Source organism: Arachis ipaensis, chromosome B7, assembly GCF_059453495.1.
Source record: "Arachis ipaensis isolate K30076 ecotype BB chromosome B7, ASM5945349v1, whole genome shotgun sequence".
Lineage (NCBI taxonomy): Eukaryota > Viridiplantae > Streptophyta > Magnoliopsida > Fabales > Fabaceae > Arachis > Arachis ipaensis.
In genome coordinates this window covers 118,090,878-118,112,704 of record NC_142442.1, presented here as the reverse complement: position 1 = coordinate 118,112,704, position 21,827 = coordinate 118,090,878, and the positions used below count along the sequence as shown (strand labels likewise).

Sequence of the window (21,827 nt, the reverse complement as noted above, 5' to 3'; positions counted from 1 at the left end):
TCTGTGGTATTCCGAGTAGGATCTGGGAAGGGATGGCTGTGACGAGCTTCAAACTCGCGAGTGCTGGGCGTAGTGATGACAGACGCAAAAGGATTACTGAATCCTAGTCCAGTATGATCGAGAACTGACAGATGATTAGCCGTGCGGTGACAGCGTATTTTGGACCATTTTCACTGAGAGCACAGGATGTAGCCATTAACAACGGTGATGCCCAACATACAACTTGCCATAGAAAGGAGTATGAAGGATTGGATGAAAGCAGTAGGAAAGCAGAGATTCAGAAGGAACTAAGCATCTCCATACACTTATCTAAAATTCTCACCAATGAATTACATAAGTATCTCTATCTTTATTTTATATTTTATTTATCTTTTAATTATCAAATCTCTATAACCAATTGAATCCGCCTGACTGAGATTTACAAGGTGATCATAGCTTGCTTCAAGTCGACAATCTCCGTGGGATCGACCCTTACTCACGTAAGGTTTATTACTTAGACGACCCAGTACATTTGATGGTTAGTTGTGCGAAGTTGTGAAAAAGAACTAAGAATATGAACGTGTGCATTAAGTTTTTGGCGCCGTTACCAAAGAATGAACAATCACGATTTCGTGCACCAAGTTTTTGGTGCCGTTGCCGGGGATTGTTCGAGTTTGGACAACTGACGGTTCATCTTGTTGCTCAGATTAGGTAATTTTATTTTAATTTTAAGCTTTTTGTTTTTATTATTTTTAATTTTCGAAAAATTTTCAAAAAAAAAAATTTAAAAATAAATTATTCTATGGCTTCAGAATTTTTAAGATTGAATTCTAGAGTTTCACGATGATCTGTTGAAGTCTGGCTGGCTGTAAAGCCATGTCTAATCCTTTGGACCGAGGTTTCAACTATCATTAGAGAAGAGCTTCTTTGTCTTTCTCAGCAAATTAGCTGTTGTATGTAATGTTCTGCTGAAGCTTGGCTGGCCATTGGCCATGTCTTGTGTTTTGGACCGGAGCTTTCAATGAAAGCTTGGCTGGCTAATAAGCCATTTCTAATTCCTGGACCGGAGTTTTAGGCTGATATTGCATGATTCCTGGAATTCTCATTAAAAATTTTGAAATCCTTATTTTTCTTTTTCCAAATAATTTTTGAAAAAATCCAAAAAAATTTTAATAAAATCATGAAAACCAAAAATAATTTTGTGTTTCTTGTTTGAGTCTAGTGTCAATTGCATATTTTTAATTTTTCTTAAAAATTTTCGAAAACCCATGCATGGTGTTCTTCATAATCTTCAAGTTGTTCTTAATGATCTTCTTTGTTTGATCTTTGCATTTTCATGTTTTGTGTCTTTTCTTGTTTTTCATATGCATTTTCAATTTGTTAGTGTCTAAAGTTTGAAAATTTCTAAGTTTGGTGTCTTGCATATTTTTCTTTTCTTAAAAATTTTCAAAAATAAGTTCTTGGTGTTCATCTTGACATTCAAAGTGTTCTTACATGCATTATGTGTTTTGATTCACAATTTTCATGTTTTGAGTCTTTTTGTTGTTTTTCTCTTTCTTCATTAAAAATTCAAAAATAAAAAAAATTACTTTACTTATTTCACTCATAAATTTTCGAAAATTTGAGTTGACTTTTTCAAAACTTTTTAAAATTTAGTTGTTTATAATGAGTCAAATCAAATTTTCAATTTAAAAATTCTATCTTTTTCAAATCTTTTTCAAAAATCAAATCTTTTTCATTTTTTCTTTCATATTTTCGAAAATTTCAAATTGATTTTCAAAATTTTTCTTATTTTTGTTTCATATTTTCGAATTCATTACTAGCATTTAAATTCAAAAATTTTAAAGTTTTTACTTGCCTATTAAGAAAGGTTCATTCTTTAAATTTTAAAATCATATCTTTTAGTTTCTTGTTAGTCAAGTAATCAACTTTAATTTTCAAAAATTAAATCTTTTTAATTTCCTTTTTAAATCTTTTTCAAATTAAATTTCAATCATATCTTCTTCAATTTCAATCATATCTTTTTCAAAATCTTTTCCAACTTCTTATCTTTTCAAAATTGATTTTCAAATGTTTTTCGATTAATCTTATCTTGTTTGATTCTTATCTTTTTCAAAACTACCTAACTAATTCTCTCTCTAATTTTCGAAAACCTCTTCTCTCTTTTTCAAAATTCCTTTTTAATTAGCTAATTGTTTTAAATTTTTTTAATTTCATTTGTCTTTTTTATTTTCGAATTTTAACTTTAATTTTAAATTAAAAACAAAAATATTTTTGTTTTATTTTATTTTCGAATTCTTCCATCTCTCATCTCCTTCTAATTATTTATTTATTTACTAACACTTCTCTTCTACTCAAAAATTTGAACCAACTCTTCTCCTCTGTGTTCGAATTCTTATCTTTTCTTTCTTCCATCCTTCTCTTCTTATACTCATATAAGGAATCTCTATACTGTGACATAGAGGATTCCATATTTTTTTTTCTGTTCTCTTCTTTTTCATATGAGCAGGACCACGGATAAGAACATTATTGTTGAAACTGATCCTGAACCTGAAAGGACTCTGAAGAGGAAGCTAAGGGAAGCCAAAGCACAACTCTCTGAAGAAAATCTGACAGAAATTTTCGAAAAAGAAGGAGACATGGCCAAACCCAACAACAATGCAAGGAAGATGCTTGGTGACTTTACTGCACCAAATTTCAACTTACATGGAAGAAGCATCTCAATCCCTGCCATTGGAGCAAACAATTTTGAGCTAAAGCCTCAATTAGTTTCTCTAATGCAACAAAATTACAAGTTTCATGGACTTCCATCAGAAGATCCTTTTCAGTTCTTAACTGAATTCTTGCAAATCTGTGATACTGTTAAGACCAATGGGGTTGATCCCGAAGTCTACAGGCTTATGCTTTTCTCGTTTGCTGTAAGAGACAGAGCGAGAATATGGTTGGACTCTCAACCTAAAGATAGCCTGAACTCTTGGGATAAGCTGGTCACGGCTTTCTTAGCCAAGTTCTTTCCTCCTCAAAAGCTTAGCAAGCTTAGAGTGGATGTTCAAACCTTCAAACAGAAAGAAGGTGAATCCCTCTATGAAGCTTGGGAGAGATACAAGCAACTGACCAAAAAGTGTCCTTCTGACATGCTTTCAGAATGGACCATCCTGGATATATTCTATGATGGTCTGTCTGAATTATCTAAGATGTCATTGGACCATTCTGCAGGTGGATCCATTCACCTAAAGAAAACGCCTGCAGAAGCTCAAGAACTCATTGACATGGTTTCAAATAACCAGTTCATGTACACTTCTGAAAGGAATCCTGTGGGTAATGGGACGCTTTAGAGGAAGGGAGTTCTTGAAATTGATACTCTGAATGCCATATTGGCTCAGAATAAAATATTAACTCAGCAAGTCAATATGATTTCTTAAGAGTCTGAATAGATTGCAAGCTGCATCCAATAGTACTAAAGAAGCATCTTCTGAAGAAGAAGCTTATGATCCTGAGAACCCTGCAATAGCAGAGGTGAATTACATGAGTGAAGCCTATGGAAACACCTATAATCCCTCATGGAGAAATCATCCAAATTTCTCATGGAAGGATCAACAAAAGCCTCAACAAGGCTTTAATAATGGTGGAAGAAAGAGGTTTAGCAATAGCAAGCCTTTTCCATCATCCACTCAGCAACAGACAGAGAATTCTGAGCAGAATCCATCTAGCTTAGCAAATATAGTCTCTGATCTATCTAAGACCACTCTAAGTTTCATGAATGAAACAAGGTCCTCCATTAGAAATTTGGAGGCACAAGTAGGCCAGCTGAGTAAAAGAATCACTGAAACTCCTCCTAGTACTCTCCCAAGCAATACAGAAGAGAATCCAAAAAGAGAGTGCAAGGCCATTACCTTACTTGGTGTGGCCGAACCCAGAGAGGAGGAGGAGGACGTGAATCCTAGTGAGGAAGACCTCCTGGGACGTTCACTGACCAATAAGGAGTTTCCCTTTGAGGAACCAAAGGAATCTGAGGCTCATCTAGAGACCATAGAGATTCTATTGAACCTCCTTTTACCATTCATGAGCTCTGATGACTATTCTTTCTCTGAAGAGGATGAAGACATCAGTGAAGAGCAGGTTGCTAAATATCTAGGAGCCATCATGAAGTGGAATGCCAGTTTATTTGGTAATGATACTTAGGAGGATGAACCCCCCTTGTTCACCAATGAACTCAGTGAATTGATAAGGCAGACATTGCCTCAGAAGAAACCGGATCCCGAAAAGTTCTTCATACCTTGTACCATAGGCACCATGACCTTTGAGAAGGCTCTGTGTGATCTTGGGTCAGGGATAAATCTCATGCCACTCTCTGTAATAGAGAAACTGGGAATCCATGAGGTACAAGCTGCAAGAATCTCACTAGAGATGACAGACAAATTAATGAAACAGGCTTATGGATTAGTAGAGGACTTGTTAGTAAAGGTTGAAGGCCTTTACATCCCTACTGATTTCATAATCCTAGACACTGGGAAGGATGAGGATGAATCCATCATCCTTGGAAGACCCTTCCTAGCCACAGCAAAAGCTGTAATTGATGTGGACAGAGGAGAGTTGGTCCTTCAACTGAATGAGGACTACCTTGTATTTAAGACTCAAGGTTCTCTTTCTGTAACCATGGAGAGGAAGCATGAAAAGCTTCTCTCACTACAGAGTCAACCAAAGCCTCCACAGTCAAACTCTAAGTTTGGTGTTAGGAGGCCACAACCAAACTCTAAGTTTGGTGTTGAACCCCCACATTCAAACTCTAAGTTTGGTATTGGGAGGTCCCAACAATGCTTTGAACCTCTGTGAGGCTCCATCAAAGCTCACTGTCAAGCTATTGACATTAAAGAAGCGCTTGTTGGGAGGCAACCTAATGTTATTTAATTATATCTATTTATTTTCCATTGCTATTTTATGTTTTCTTTAGGTTGATGATCATGAAATAACTGAAAAATCAAAAACAGAATGAAAAACAGCATTAAAAATAGCTCACCCTGGAGGAAGAGCTTACTGGCATTTAAACGTCAGTAAGAAGCATCAAACTGGCGTTTAACGCCAGAAAGAAGCATCAAGCTGGCGTTAAATGCCAGAAACAAGCACCAGACTGGCGTTTAACACCAGACATACATTCTAAGAGCGTTTTGCACGCCTAATTGGAGCAGGGATGCTAAGTCCTTGACCCCACAGGATCTCCACCTACCCTACCTCTTCTCCTCTCCTCTTAACACCTTTCCATAACACTCTTCCCCAAAATAACCTCCACCAATCACCTCCATTACTCCTCCAAAACCATCATACAACCCGCCTACACCCACCCACTCAAATTCAAACCATCACTCCTTCCTTTTCACACATCATAACCACCTAAAACCCCCCTTGGCAGAACCATTCACACACCTCCATCTTCTCCATCTCTTCTTCTTCTCATCCTTTCTTTCATCTTTTGCTCGAGGACGAGCAAACCTTTTAAGTTTGGTGTGGTAAAAGCATTGCTTTTTATTTTTCCATAACCATTAATGGCACCTAAGGCCGGAGAAACCTCTAGAAAGAGGAATGGGAAGGTAATTGCTTCCAACTCTGAGTCATAGGAGATGGAGAGATTCATGTCAAAAGCCCATCATTAAGAAAAGGATGGAGCAAACAAGAGAGCCCACTCACGGACCTCAACAAGAGCATGAGGAAATTCCTCACCATGAAATCCCTGAGATGCCTCAAGGGATGCACTTTCCTCCACAAAACTATTGGGAGCAAATCAACACCTCCCTAGGAGAATTAAGTTCCAACATGGGACAAATAAGGATGGAACACCAAGAGCACTCCATCATTCTCCATGAGATTAGAGAAGATCAAAGAGCTATGAAAGAGGAGCAATAAAGACAAGGAAGAGACATAGAGGAGCTCAAGAGCACCATTGGTTCTTCAAGAAGAGGAAGACGCCACCCTCACTAAGGTGGACCCGTTCCTTAATCTCCTTGTTCTTATTTTCCTGTTTTTCGTTTACTATGCTTTATGTTTATGTTTGTGTCTTATTACATGATCATTAGTATTTAAGTGTCTATGCCTTAAAGTTATGAATGTCTTATGAATCCATCACCTTTCTTAAATGAAAAATGCTTTAATTACAAAAAGAACAAGAAGTACATGAATTTTGAATTCATCCTTGAAATTAGTTTAATTATTTTGATGTGGTGACAATACTTTTTGTTTTCTGAATGAATGCTTGAACAGTGCATATGTCTTTTGATATTGTTGTTTATGAATGTTAAATATGTTGGCTCTTGAAAGAATGATGAAAAGGAGAAATGTTATTGATAATCTGAACAATCATAAAATTGATTCTTGAAGCAAGAAAGGCAGTGAATACAAAAGCTTGCGAAAAAAAAGGAAAAGAAAAATGGCAAAAAAAAAAAGAAAAAAAAAAGAGAGAAAAAAAGAAGAAAAAGCAAGCAGAAAAAGCCAAAAATTCTTTAAACCAAAAGGCAAGAGCAAAAAGCTAATAGCCCTTAAAACTAAAAGGCAAGGGTAAAAAGGATCCAAGGCTTTGAGCATTAATGGATAGGAGGGCCTAAAGGAATAAAATCCTGGGCTAAGCGGCTAAACCAAGATGTCCCTAACCATGTGCTTGTGGCGTAAAGGTGTCAAGTGAAAACTTGAGACTGAGCGGTTAAAGTCGATGTCCAAAGTAAAAAGAAGAGTGTGCTTAAGAACCCTGGACACCTCTAATTGGGGACTCTAGCAAAGCTGAGTCACAATCTGAAAAGGTTTACCCAGTTTTGTGTCTGTGGCATTTATGTATCCGGTGGTAATACTGGAAAACAAAGTGCTTAGGGCCACGGCCAAGACTCATAAAGTAGCTGTGTTCAAGAATCAACATACTGAACTAGGAGAATCAGTAACACTATCTGAATTCTGAGTTCCTATAGATGCCAATCATTCTGAACTTCAAGGGATAAATTGAGATGCCAAAACTGTTCAGAGGCAAAAAGCTACTAGTCTCGCTGATCTGATTGGAGCTAAGTTTCATTGATATTTTAGAATTTATAGTATATTCTCTTCTTTTTTATCCTATTTGATTTTCAGTTGCTTGGGAACAAGCAACAGTTTAAGTTTGGTGTTGTGATGAGCGGATAATTTATACGCTTTTTGGCATTGTTTTTTACATAGTTTTTAGTATGATTTAGTTAGTTTTTAGTATATTTTTATTAGTTTTTAAATAAAAATCACATTTCTGGACTTTACTATGAGTTTGTGTGTTTTTCTATGATTTCAGGTAATTTCTGGCTGAAATTGAGGGACTTGAGCAAAAATCAGATTCAGAGGCTGAAGAAGGACTGCAGATGCTGTTGGATTCTTACCTCCCTGCACTCAAAAGTGGATTTTCTAGAGCTACAGGAGTCCAAATGGCACGCTCTCAATTGCGTTGGAAAGTAGACATCTAGGGCTTTACATCAATATATAATATTTCATGCTTTGCTCGAGTTTAGACAACGCAAACTGGCATTCAACGCCAGCTTTCTGCCCTATTCTGGCGTTAAACGCCAGAAACAGGTTGCAAAGCAGAGTTAAATGCCAGAAACACGTTACAAACTGGCGTTTAACTCCAAGGAAGACCTCTACATGTGAAAGCTTCAATGCTCAGCCCAAGCACACACCAAGTGGGCCCGGGAGTGGATTTCTGCATCATTTACTTATTTCTGTAACCCTAGTAACTAGTTTAGTATAAATAGAACTTTTTACTATCATCTTAAGGGGACCTTTTGATCATCTTTAGATCATTTTGTACACATTTAGGGGACTGGCCATTCGGCCATGCCTGGACCTTGTTCTTATGTATTTTCAACGGTAGAGTTTCTACACACCATAGATTAAGGTGTGGAGCTCTGCTGTTCCTCATGAATTAATGCAAAGTACTATTATTTTTCTATTCAACTCAAGCCTATTTCTTCTCTAAGATATTCATTCGTACACAAAAATATGATGAATGTGATGATTATGTGACGCTCATCACCATTCTCACCTATGAACGCGTGCCTGACAACCACTTCTGTTCTACATGCAAACAAGCTTGAATGTTGAGATTAGAGTCTTCGTGGTATAGGCTAGAATTATTGGCAGCCATTCTTGAGATCCGAAAAGTCTAAACCTTATCTGTGATATTCCGAGTAGGATCTGGGAAGGGATGGCTGTGACGGGCTTCAAACCCGTGAGTGCTGGGCGTAGTGACAGACGCAAAAAGGATTACTAAATCCTATTCCAGTATGATCGAAAACCCACAGATAATTAGCCGTGCAGTGACAGCACATTTTGGACCATTTTCACTGAGAGGACGGGATGTTGCCATTGACAATGGTGATGCCCAACATACAGCTTGCCATAGAAAGGAGTATGAAGGATTAGATGAAAGCAGTAGGAAAGCAGAGATTCAGAAGGAACTAAGCATCTCCATACACTTATCTGAAATTCTCACCAATGAATTACATAAGTATCTCTATCTTTATTTTATATTTTATTTATCTTTTAATTATCAAATCTCTATAACCAATTGAATCCACCTGACTGAGATTTACGAGGTGACCATAGCTTGCTTCAAGCCGACAATCTCCGTGGGATCGACCCTTACTCACGTAAGGTTTATTACTTGGACGACCTAGTGCACTTGCTGGTTAGTTGTGCGAAGTTGTGAAAAAGAACTAAGAATATGAACGTACACATTAAGTTTTTGGCGCCGTTACCAAGGAATGAACAATCACGATTTCGTGCACCACTATACAAGGCCTCATTCGGAGCCATCCCAATGCTCGTATGAAAGATGTTGTTGTACGCAAACTCCACTAATGGCATGTAACGGTCCCAACTTCTGGGTTGATCCAATACACACACCCTCAGCATATCTTCCAACGTCTGAATAGTTCTTTCCGATTGTCCGTAAGTTTGCGGATGATATGTGGTACTGAGACATAGCTTCATACCGAAAGGTCTTTGAAAAGCTCCCCAAAACCTTGATGTAAATCGGGGATCACAGTCCAAGACTATGCTCAATGACACACCATGCAACTTTACTATCTCCTTGATATACAATCTCGCCAACTCCTCCATAGAACAATTCACTCGGATAGGCAGGAAATGAGTAGATTTGGTTAAGCGATCCACGATCACCCAAATTGCATCAAATTCCGACCTAGTCCTCGGTAAACCGGTCACAAAATCGATTACAATTCCTTTCCACTTCCAATGAGGAATCTCAAGTGGCTGTAACATCCCCGATGGTTTCTGATGCTCTATCTTCACTTTCTGACACGTCAGGCACTTGGATACCACGATTGCTACATCACCTTTCATCCCAGGCCACCAGAACATCTTCTTTAAGTTGTAGTACATCTTTCGTACTTCCGGGATGAATAGAAAACCCACTATTGTGAGCTTCCGACAATAAGTCTTGCCTCAAACTCCCAACATCTGGTATACAAATTCTTCCCTTGTATCTCCATAATCCTTCACCATCCTTAGTGAATTCTACACGCCTCTTATCACCAACTGGTTGAAACAATTGTTGAAGCTTTTGCTCATCTTGCTGAGCCTTCTGAATCTCTGTTTTAAAGGTACTCGAGATCTATAACTAATTCAAGCAAGCTCTTCCGACAACTTCACCAATGTCTAACTTAAGATCCACAAACTTATCCACTAGCTCTTCTTCCTTAATCCTCATCCAAGCTATTGTTAAGGACTTCCGACTAAAAGTGTCTGCTACCACATTCGCCTTTCCCAGGTGATAACTCAACTCAAAATCATAATCTTTAAGCAACTCCATCCACCTTCTCTGGTGCATATTAAGCTCTTTTTGATCAAAGATGTACTTGAGACTCTTATAATCAGAAAAGACGCTAAACCTTACTCCGTACAAGTGGTGTCTCCAAATCTTCAATGCAAACACAATCGCCACTAATTCCAAATCATGAGTTGGGTAATTTACCTCATGCGTTCTTAGCTGACGCGATGCATAAGCCACCATATTCCGGTGTTGCATCAACACGCAACCTAAATCCTTCAGTGATGCATCACAATATACTTCAAACGGTTCATGCGGTTCCGATAAGATTAGAACAGGTGCTAAAGTTAATTTCTGCTTCAAATTTTGAAAACTCTCTTCACACTCTGACGTCCACACAAATGGCACTTCCTTCCTTATCAACTTAGTCATCGGTAGTGCTATCCGGGAAAATCCTTCAATAAATCTTTGGTAATATCCAGCTAAGCCCAAGAAGCTTCGGACTTCTGTCATCGTCGTTGGTCTTTCCCATTCCATTACCGCTTCTACCTTCGAAGGGTCTACGGCTATTCCTCCTTTGCTCACCACGTGACCTAAGAACTTTACTTCCTCCTTCCAAAATTTACACTTCGACAACTTAGCATACAACTTCTGCTCTTTTAAGATTTGCAACACAATCCTCAGGTGTTCCTCATGCTCCTTTACCGTCTTAGAGTAAACCAAGATGTCATCTATGAAAACCACCACGAATTTGTCTAAAAAGGGACGAAAGACTCTGTTCATGTAATCCATGAAAATAACAGGTGCATTTGTTAACCCAAAGGACATCACCGCAAACTCGTAGTGTCCACAGCGTGTCCTAAACATAGTCTTAGAGATATCATCCTCTTTCACTCTTATTTGGTGGTAACCGGATCTCAAATCAATTTTGGAAAACGCCCCAGCTCCTTGCAGTTGATCCATTAAGTCATCTATCCGTGGCAGCGGGTACTTATTCTTCACAGTTACTTTGTTCAACTGTCGGTAGTCCACACGCAGTCGCACTCGTCCATCCTTCTTTTTCACCAATAAAATTGATGCTCCGTACGGTGATACACTCGGTCGAATGAACCTCTTGTTCAGAAGCTCTTCCAACTGAGCCTTTAGTTCAGCCAGTTCTATCGGAGCCATCCTATATGGCGCAATCGACACTGGTCCATCTCCCGACACCAATTCAATCGCAAATTCAATCTCCCTCTGACGTGAAAATTCAGGAATATCTTCCGGGAATACCTCCGGAAAGACTCTAACTACCAGAATTTGATCTAGTTCCTGATTATCACCTAACGTGTTTGTAGCCAACAGAATATAACCCTGACGCTTTTCTCCACTACAGTACACCATTACAGAGTTCAGGTAGTAACCTTCAGCTATCACTGCTCCCTTTTCTCCTTCTGGCATAAACTGAATTGACCCCTCAAAGCAATCCAACAAAACTCGGTTCTTTGACAACCAATCAAATCCCAAAATCATCTCCAACCCAACCATTGGTAAACTGATCAAATTATTCATGAAGTCTCTACCCTCAAGCTTGAAACCTACTTGCCTACACCCTGACCTAGTTATGACCGTCTGATGCGGAGTATGTACATGTAGATCAAATGCTAACTCTGACACTTTCAAGCCTAGTTCCTCAACTTTAGCAAACGAAATAAATGAATGCGATGCTCCAGTATCATATAATGCAATTAAGGTCTTATCACCAACTAAACATATACCTCTCATCAAAGGATCTGCCTTAGAAGCATCCTTGGCGTTCACAGCAAAGACTCGACCTTGATGCTGACTCTGGCCCACATTCGGGTTCCTCCCACGAGTGCAATCCCTCGCAATGTGGCCAGGCAATCCACAGTTGAAAAACCACATAAACCAATCTTGCACGAGTCATATGGGTGAAAACGTCCACAACGCACACAAGTCAAATCTGGAGAAATCTTACTCTGATTTCCTCTCCCTTTGCCACGTTGAAACTGATCCTGAGTGTTCTTTCTGAAGCCTCCTTGACCTTGAGGCGCATATCCTTCTCTCTTGAAACTTTGACCCATTGGATGAAAATACTTGCCACGTCCCCGACTAGAACTCCCTCCGTGAGTTTTCTTGGATGAAGCTACCATCTTAGCATACTCTTCCACCACTCTCGCCTTGTTCACCAAGTCAGAAAAACTACAAATATCCATTGGAGCCATAGCAGTCATAATGTTGTCCTTCAAGCCTCTTTGGTACTTGATACACTTCCAACTTTCATAGGTTTTCGGGGCACCCTGACATACCCTAGAAAACCTACAAAGCTCCTCAAACTTGCTTGTGTAGTCTACCACTGACAAGGAACCTTGCTTCAGCTGCATCAGTTCTATCTCCTTCGCTTCCCTTGCAGACTCAGGAAAGTACTTCTTGTAGAAGGCCGTCTGGAATACATCCTAAGGTATGTCGGCATTCTGAAGCTGTAGCATTCGGCACTCTGCTTGCCACCAGTGTTGAGCCTCTCCTACCAGCTGATAAGCAACAAATTCAACATATTGATTATTCGGAACGTGCTGCGCCTGTAAAGCATGCTCCATGGCCTAAAACCAGTAGTCCGCTTCAGTAGGATTATTTGATCCTCGAAAAATTAGTAGATGAACCTTGAGAAAAGTCACCAAGGTCATCGGGGCACCTCCTGCATTATCTCCATTTCCCTCAGCATTATCATTCACATTCCCTTCACCATTTTTGTTGCCATTTTCGGCTGGTTGGCCTAACCTCTGCACAGCTTGCAGAGTCACAGCAGCATTAGCCTCCATAGTATTCGCAAGGTTTGCCATGGCCGCCATGAATTCGGTGGTGCATGAAATTGTGATCCTTGACAACGGCGCCAAAAACTTGGTGCTCGGAACGTAATTCACACACTTTGTCACAACTTCGCACAACTAACCAGCAAGTGCACTGGGTCGTCCAAGTAATAAACCTTACGTGATTAAGGGTCGATCCCACAGAGATTGTCGGCTTGAAGCAAGCTATGGTCACCTTGTAAATCTCAGTCAGGCGGATTCAAATGGTTATAGAGTTTTAATAATTAAAAGATAAATAAAACGTAAAATGGGATAGAGATACTTATGTAATTCATTGGTGAGAATTTCAGATAAGCATATAGAGATGCTTTCGTTCCTCCTGAACCTCTGCTTTCCTGTTGTCTTCATCCAATCCTTCCCACTCCTTTCTATGGCAAGCTTTGTGTAGGACATCACCGTTGTCAATGGCTACTTCCCATCCTCTCAGTGAAAATGGTCCAAGATGCACTATCACCGCACGACTATTCATCTGTCGGTTCTCGATCATACTGGAATAGGATTCAGTAATCCTTTTGCGTCTGTCACTACGCCCAGCACTCGCGAGTTTGAAGCTCGTCACAGCCATCCTTCCCAGATCCTACTCGGAATACCATAGACAAGGTTTAGACTTTTCGGACTTCAAGAATGGCCGCCAATAGTTCTAGCCTATACCACGAAGACTCTGATCTCATGATCAGAATGCTAAGAGATACACATTCAAGCTTTTTTGCATGTAGAACAGAAGTGTTTGTCAGGCACGCGTTCATAAGTGAGAATGATGATGAACGTCACATAATCATCACATTCATCATATTCTTGAGTGCGAATAAATATCTTAGAGAAGAAATAGGCTTGAATTGAATAGAAAAACAGTAGTACTTTGCATTAATTCATGAGGAACAGCAGAGCTCCACACCTTAATCTATGGTGTGTAGAAACTCTACCGTTGAAAATACATAAGTGATAATGGTCCAGGCATGGCCGAATTTCCAGCCTCCCAAAGAGGGTTCAATCATCAAAACATGATCAAAAGATGTCTAACACAATAGTAAAAAGTTCTATTTATACTAAACTAGTTACTAGGGTTAAAGGAATGAGTAATTGATGCAGAAATTCATTTCCCGGTCTACCTGGTGTGTGCTTGGGCTGAGCATTGAAGCTTTCACGTACAGAGGTCTTTCTTGGAGTTAAACGCCAGTTTGTAACCTATTTCTGGCGTTTAACTCTGCTTTGCAACCTGTTTCTGGCGTTTAACTCCAGAATAGGGCAGAGAGCTGGCGTTGAACGCCAGTTTGCGTCGTCTAAACTCGAGCGAAGCATGGACTATTATATATTGCTGGAAAGTCCTGGATGTCTACTTTCCAACGCAATTAAAAGCGCCATTTGGACTCTTGTAGCTCCAAAAAATCCACTTTGAGTGCAGGGAGGTCAGAATCCAACAACATCTGCAGTCCTTCTTCAACCTCTGAATCTGATTTTTGCTCAAGTCCCTCAATTTCAGCCAAAAATTACCTGAAATCACAGAAAAACACACAAACACATAGTAAAGTCCAGAAATGTGATTTTTATTCAAAAACTAATAAAAATATACTAAAAACTAACTAAATTATACTGAAAACTATGTAAAAACAATGCCAAAAAGCGTATAAATTGTCCGCTCATCACAACACCAAACTTAAATTGTTGCTTGTCCTCAAGCAACTGAAAATCAAATAGGATAAAAAGAAGAGAATATACTATAAATTCCAAAATATCAATGAAACTTAGCTCCAATCAGATGAGCGGGACTAGTAGCTTTTTGCCTCTTGAATAGTTTTGGCATCTCACTTTATCCCTTGAAGTTTAGAATGATTGGCATCTATAGGAACTTAGAATTCAGATAGTGTTATTGATTCTCTTAGTTCAGTATGTTGATTCTTGAACACAGCTACTTTATGAGTCTTGGCCGTGGCCCTAAGCACTTTGTTTTCCAGTATTACTACCGGATACATAAATGCCACAGACACATAACTGGGTGAACCTTTTTAGATTGTGACTCAGCTTTGCTAAAGTCCCCAATTAGAGGTGTCCAAGGTTTTTAAGCACATTCTTCTTTTGCTTTGGACCTTGACTTTAACCGCTCAGTCTCAAGTTTTCACTTGACACCTTCACGCCACAAGCACATGGTTAGGGACAACTTGGGTTAGTCGCTTAGGCCAGGATTTTATTCCTTTAAGACCTCCTATCCACTGATACTCAAAGCCTTGGATCCTTTTTACCCTTGCCTTTTGGTTTTAAGGGCTATTGGCTTTTTGCTCTTGCCTTTTGGTTTAAAGAGCTTTTGGCTTTTTCTGCTTGCTTTTTCTTTTTCTTTTTTTTTTGCCATTTTTCTTTTCTCTTTTTTTTTCGCAAGCTTTTGTATTTACTGCTTTTTCTTGCTTCAAGAATCAATTTTATGATTTTTTAGATTATCAAATAATATTTCTCCTTTTTCATCATTCTTCAAGAGCCAACAATTTTAACATTCATAAACAACAATTTCAAAAGACATATGCACTGTTCAAGCATTCATTCAGAAAACAAAAAGTATTGTCACCACATCAAAATAATTAAACTAGTTTCAAGGATGAATTCGAAACCTTGTACTTCTTGTTCTTTTGTTTTTAGAACATTTTTTATTTAAGAGAGGTGATGGATTCATAGGACATTCATAACTTTAAGGCATAGACACTTAGACACTAATGATCATATAGTAAAGATACAAACATAAATAAACATGAAGCATAATAAACGAAAAACAGGAAAATAAGAACAAGGAGATTAAGGAACGGGTCCACCTTAGTGAGGGTGGCGTCTTCCTCTTCTTGAAGAACCAATGGTGCTCTTGAGCTCCTCTATGTCTCTTCCTTGTCTTTGTTGCTCCTCCCTCATAGCTCTTTGATCTTCTCTAATCTCATGGAGAATGATGGAGTGCTCTTGGTGTTCCACACTTAGTTGTCCCATGTTGGAGCTTAATTCTCCAAGGGAAGTGTTGATTTGCTCCCAATAGTTTTGTGGAGGAAAGTGCATCCCCTGAGGCATCTCAGGGATTTCATAGTGAGGAATTTCCTCATGCTCTTGTTGAGGTCCATGATCTCTTGTTTGCTCCATCCTTTTCTTAGTGATGGGCTTGTCCTCTTCAATGAGGATGACTCCCTCTATGTTAATTCCAGCCGAATTGCAGAGGTGGAAAATGAGGTGAGGAAATGATAACCTTGCCAAAGTAGAGGATTTGTCAGCCACCTTGTAGAGTTCTTGAGGTATAATCTCATGAACTTCCACTTCCTCCCCAATCACGATACTATGGATCATGATGGCCCGGTCTATAGTAACTTCAGACCGGTTGCTAGTAGGAATGATTGAGCGTTGAATAAACTCCAACCATCCTCTAGCTACAGGCTTAAGGTCCAGTCTTCTCAATTGAACCGGCTTACCTCTTGAGTCAACTTTCCATTGAGCTCCTTCCACACATATGTCCATAAGGACTTGGTCCAACCTTTGATCAAAGTTGACCCTTCTAGTGTAGGGGCGTGCGTTTTCTTCCATCGTTGGCAAGTTGAACGCCAGCCTTACATTTTCCGGACTGAAATTTAAGTATTTCACCCAAACCATGGTAAGCCAATGCTTTTGGATTCGGGTTCACACTTTGATCATGGTTCCTAGTGATCCATGTGTTTGTATAGAACTCTTGAACCATTAAGATCCCGACTTGTTGAATGGGGTTGGCGAGGACTTCCCAACCTCTTTTTCGAATCTCATGTCGGATCTTCGGATACTCATTCTTTTTGAGCTTGAAAGGAACCTCATGGATCACTTTTTTCTTGGCCACAACTTCATAGAAGTGGTCTTGATGGACCTTTGAGATGAATCTCTCCATCTCCCATGACTCAGAGGTGGAAGTAATTGCCTTCCCTTTCCTCTTTCTTGAGGTTTCTCTGGCCTTAGGTGCCATTAATGGTTATGAAAAAACAAAAAGCTATGCTTTTACCACACCAAACTTAAAATGTTTGCTCGTCCCCGAGCAAAAGAAGAAAGAAAGAAGGAAAAAAAGAAAAATAGAGGAGAGGGAGAGAGGTGTGTATTCGGCCAAGGAGAAGAAGAAAGGGTTGTGTTGTGTGAAAATGAAGAAGGAAATATGGGTTTATATAGGAGTGGGGAAGGTTTAGGGTTCGGCCATTAGGGTTGGGTTTGGAAGGGAGAAGAGTTTAAATTTTGGAGGTAGGTGGGGTTTTTGGGGAAGAGAGGATGGATGTGAGTGGTGAAGAGGTGATGGGGAAGAGTGATTGAGGTGATTGGTGAAGGGTATTTGTGGAAGAGAGTTATGAAAAGGTGTGAAGAGGAGAGAAGAAAATATGGGGATCCTGTGTGGTCCACAGATCCTGAGAGAATCCTGTTGGGTCCACAGATCCTGTGGGTTCAAGGACTTAACATCCCTGCTCCAATTAGGCGTGTAAAACGCCCTTAGCATGCATGTCTGGCGTTAAACTCCAGTCTGGTGCTTGTTTCTGGCGTTTAACGCCAGCTTGATGCTTCTTTCTGGCGTTAAACGCCAGTAAGTTCTTCCTCCAGAGTGAGCTGTTTTTAAAGCTATTTTTCATTCTGTTTTTGATTTTTCAGTAGTTTTTGTGACTCCACATGATCATCAACCTAAAATAAATAAATAAAATAAAATAAAATAAAAATAGAATAGATATAATTAAATAACATTGGGTTGCCTCCCAACAAGCGCTTCTTTAATGTCAATAGCTTGACAGTGAGCTCTCATGGAGCTTCACAGATGTTCAGAGCATTGTTGGAACCTCCCAACACCAAACTTAGAGTTTGAATGTGGGGGTTCAACACCAAACTTAGAGTTTGGTTGTGGCCTCCCAACACCAAACTTAGAGTTTGACTGTGGGGGCTTTGGTTGACTCTGCAGTGAGAGAAGCTTTTCATGCTTACTCTCCATGGTTACAGAAGAAGATTCTTGAGTTTTAAACACAAGGTTGTCCTCATTCAGTTGAAGGACCAATTCTCCTCTGTCCACATCAATTACAGCTCTTGCTGTGGCTAGGAAGGGTCTTCCAAGGATGATGGATTCATCCTCATCCTTCCCAGTGTCTAGGATTATGAAATCAGCAGGGATGTAAAGGCCTTTAACCTTTACTAACACGTCTTCTACTAGTCTATAAGCCTGTTTTCTTGAGTTGTCTGCCATCTCTAATGAGATTCTGGCAACTTACACCTCAAAGATCCCAAGTTTCTCCATTACAGAGAGTGGCATTAAGTTTATTCCTGACCCCAGGTCACACAGAGCTTTCTCAAAGGTAATGGTGCCTATGTTACAGGGAATTAGGAATTTACCAGGATCCTATTTTTTTTTGAGGTAATTTCTGCCTATCCAATGCATTTAGTTCATTGGTGAGCAAGGGAGGTTCATCTTCCCAAGTCTCATTACCAAATAATTTGGCATTCAGCTTCATGATTGCACCAAGGTACTTAGCAACTTGCTCTTCAGTAATGTCTTCATCCTCTTCAGAGGAAGAATACTCATCAGATTCCATGAAGGGTAGAAGGAGGTTCAATAGAATCTCTATGGTCTCTAGATGAGTCTCAGATTCCTTTGGTTCCTCAAAGGGAAACTCCTTATTGGTCACTGAGCATTCCAGGAGGTCTTCCTCACTAGGATTCACGTCCTCCTACTCCTCTCTGGGTTCGGCCACACCAAGTAAGGTAATGGCCTTGCACTCTCTTTTTGGATTCTCTTCTGTATTGCTTGGGAGAGTACTAGGAGGGGTTTTAGTGACTCTTTTACTCAGCTGGCTCACGTGTGCCTCCAAATTTCTAATGGAGGACCTTGTTTCATTCATGAAACTCACAGTGGCCTTAGATAGATCAGAGACTATATTCGCTAAGCTAGATGAACTCTGCTCAGAATTCTCTGTCTGTTGTTGAGTGGATGATGGAAAAGGCTTGCTATTGCTAAACCTGTTTCTTCCACCATTATTAAAGCCTTGTTGAGGCTTTTGTTGATCCTTCCATGAGAAATTTGGATGATTTCTCCATGAGGGATTATAGGTATTTCCATAGGGTTCCCCCATGTAATTCACCTCTGCTATTGCAGGGTTCTCAGGATCATAAGCTTCTTCTTCAGAAGATGCCTCTTGAGTACTGTTGGATGTAGCTTGCAATCCATTCAGACTCTGAGAAATCATATTGACTTGCTGAGTCAATATTTTGTTCTGAGCCAATATGGCATTCAGAGTATCAATTTCAAGAACTCCCTTCCTCTGAGGCGTCCCATTACTCACAGGATTCCTTTCAGAAGTATACATAAACTGGTTATTTGCAACCATATCAATGAGTTCTTGAGCTTCTGCAGGCATTTTCTTTAGGTGAATGGATCCACCTGCAGAATGGTCCAATGACATCTTTGATAATTCAGACAGACCATCATAGAATATGTCCAGGATGGTCCATTTTGAAAGCATGTCAGAAGGACACTTCTTAGTCAGTTCCTTGTATCTCTCCCAAGCTTCATAGAGGGATTCACCTTCTTTCTGTTTGAAGGTTTGAACATCCACTCTAAGCTTGCTAAGCTTTTGAGGAGGAAAGAACTTGGCTAAGAAAGTCGTGACCAGCTTATCCTAAGAGTTCAGGCTATCCTTAGGTTGAGAGTCCAACCATATTCTAGCTCTGTCTCTTACATCAAACGGGAAAAGCATAAGCCTATAGACCTTGGAGTCAACCCCATTGGTCTTAACAGTATCACAGATTTGCAAGAATTCAGTTAAGAACTGAAAAAGATCTTCTGATGGAAGTCCATGAAACTTGCAATTCTGTTGCATTAGAGAAACTAATTGAGGCTTTAGCTCAAAATTGTTTGCTCCAATGGCAGGGATTGAGATGCTTCTTCCATGTAAATTGGAATTTGGTGCAGTAAAGTCACCAAGCATCTTCCTTGCATTGTTATTATTTTCGGCCATGTCTCATTCTTTTTTGAAAATTTCTGTCAGATTTTCTCCAGAGAGTTGTGCTTTAGCTTCCCTTAGCTTTCTCTTCAGAGTCCTTTCAGGTTCAGGATCAGCTTCAACAAGAATGTTCTTCTCCTTGCTCCTGCTCATGTGAAAAAGAAGAGAACAGAAAAGAAGATGAATCCTCTATGTCACAGTATAGAGATTCCTTTATGTGTGTAGAAGAAGAAAAGAATAGAAGAAGAGAAATTTGAACACCAAGAGGAAGAGAGGGTTCAAATTTTGAGATGAAGAGAAGTGTTAGTAAATAAATAAATAGTTAGAAGGAGATGAGAGAGGGAAGAATTCGAAAATAAAATAAAATAAAATAAAATAAAAATATTTTTATTTTTATTTTTTTAATTTAAAAGCATTTATAATTCGAAAATTTTAAAAAGAAAAATGAAATTAAATTAAGTTAAAATTTAAAACAATTAGTTAATTAAAAAGGAATTTTGAAAAAGAGGAAGGTGATTTTCGAAAATTAGAGAGAGATAATTAGTTAGGTGGTTTTGAAAAAGATAACAATCAAACAAAAAGATAAGATTAATTGAAAAAGATTTGAAAATCAAATTTTGAAAAGATAAAAAGTTAGAAGAGATTTTGAAATTGATTTTGAAAAAGATGTGATTGAAATTTATTTTGAAAAAGATTTGAAAAAAAATTTAAAAAGATTTGATTTTGAAAAATTAAAGTTGATTACTTGACTAAGAAGAAACAAAAAGATATGATTTTAAATTTTAAAGATTGAACCTTTCTTACTAGGCAAGTAACAAACTTAAAATTTTTGAATCAATCACATTAATTGTTAGTAAAGATTTTGAAATTATGAAACAAAATAAGAAAAAGATTTTTGAAAATCAATTTGAAATTTTCGAAAATATGAAAGAAAAAATGAAAAAGATTTAATTTTTGAAAGAGATTTAAAAAAGATAGGATTTTTAAATTGAAAATTTGATTTGACTCATAAGAAACAACTAAATTTAAAAACTTTTGAAGAAGTCAACTCAAATTTTCAAAAATTTATGAGATAAAAAGGGAAAGATATTTTTTTTTATTTTTGAATTTTAATGATGAGAGAGAAAAACATCAAAAAGACTCAATGCATGAAAATTTTGGATCAAAATAAATGATGCATGCAAGAACACTATGAATGTCAAGATGAACACCAAGAACACTTTGAATATCAAGATAAACACCAAGAATTATTTTTGAAAATTTTTAAGAAAAGAAAAACATGCAAGACACCAAACTTAAAAATTTTTAATGTTGAGATTCTAACAAATTGAAAATGCATATGAGAAACAAGAAAAGATGCACAATAAGAAAATGCAAAGATCAAATAAAGAAGATCATCAAGAACAACTTGAAGATCATGAAGAACATATGATGAATTTTCAAAAATTAAAGAAAATTATAAGAGCATGCAATTGACACCAAACTTAAAAATTGACACAAGACTCAAACAAGAAACACAATATTTTTGGTTTTTATGATTTTATTAATTTTTTTGGTTTTTTTTTTGGAAATTATTTTGGGAAAAACGAAAAAGAAACAAATAATTTTTTTGTATTTTTTTGAAAATAAGAAATAAAAAGCTTAAAAATAAAATAAAATTACCTAATCTGAGCAACAAGATGAGCCGTCAGTTGTCCAAACTCGAACAATCCCCGGCAACGGCGCTAAAAACTTGGTGCACAAAATTGTGATCCTTGACAACGGCGCCAAAAACTTGGTGCTTGGAACGTAATTCACACACTTTGTCACAACTTCGCACAACTAACCAGCAAGTGCACTGGGTCGTCCAAGTAATAAACCTTACGTGAGTAAGGGTCGATCCCACGGAGATTGTCGGCTTGAAGCAAGCTATGGTCACCTTGTAAATCTCAGTCAGGCGGATTCAAATGGTTATAGAGTTTTAATAATTAAAAGATAAATAAAACGTAAAATGGGATAGAGATACTTATGTAATTCATTGGTGAGAATTTCAGATAAGCATATAGAGATGCTTTGGTTCCTCCTAAACCTCTGCTTTCCTGCTGTCTTCATCCAATCATTCCCACTCCTTTCTATGGCAAGCTTTGTGTAGGGCATCACCGTTGTCAATGGCTACTTCCCATCTTCTTAGTGAAAATGGTCCAAGATGCGCTGTCACCGCACGACTATTCATCTGTCGGTTCTCGATCATACTGGAATAGGATT

The 21,827-nt window shown here is 38.4% G+C and overlaps 1 protein-coding gene and 2 non-coding genes across 3 annotated transcripts; 1 reads left to right on the top strand and 2 right to left on the bottom strand.

The window, feature by feature from the left end:
• Positions 1-3,011: 3,011 nt before the first annotated feature.
• On the bottom strand, positions 3,012-3,119 carry LOC148553871 (small nucleolar RNA R71). Its single transcript, XR_015892950.1, has one exon. It is a non-coding gene; the product is annotated as a small nucleolar RNA R71 (small nucleolar RNA).
• A 6,212-nt stretch (positions 3,120-9,331) lies between these two features.
• LOC148553870 (uncharacterized) lies at positions 9,332-12,618 on the bottom strand. Its single transcript, XM_088494903.1, has 6 exons — positions 12,430-12,618; positions 12,298-12,348; positions 11,748-12,213; positions 9,974-11,682; positions 9,652-9,760; positions 9,332-9,591 (listed from the first exon to the last, which is right to left on the bottom strand). The coding sequence occupies exons 1-6, from the start codon at positions 12,616-12,618 to the stop codon at positions 9,332-9,334; spliced, it is 2,784 nt and encodes a 927-aa protein (XP_088351029.1).
• Positions 12,619-19,097: 6,479 nt separating this feature from the next.
• On the top strand, positions 19,098-19,205 carry LOC148553869 (small nucleolar RNA R71). The gene has a single exon (XR_015892662.1). It is a non-coding gene; the product is annotated as a small nucleolar RNA R71 (small nucleolar RNA).
• The last annotated feature ends 2,622 nt before the right edge of the window (positions 19,206-21,827 follow it).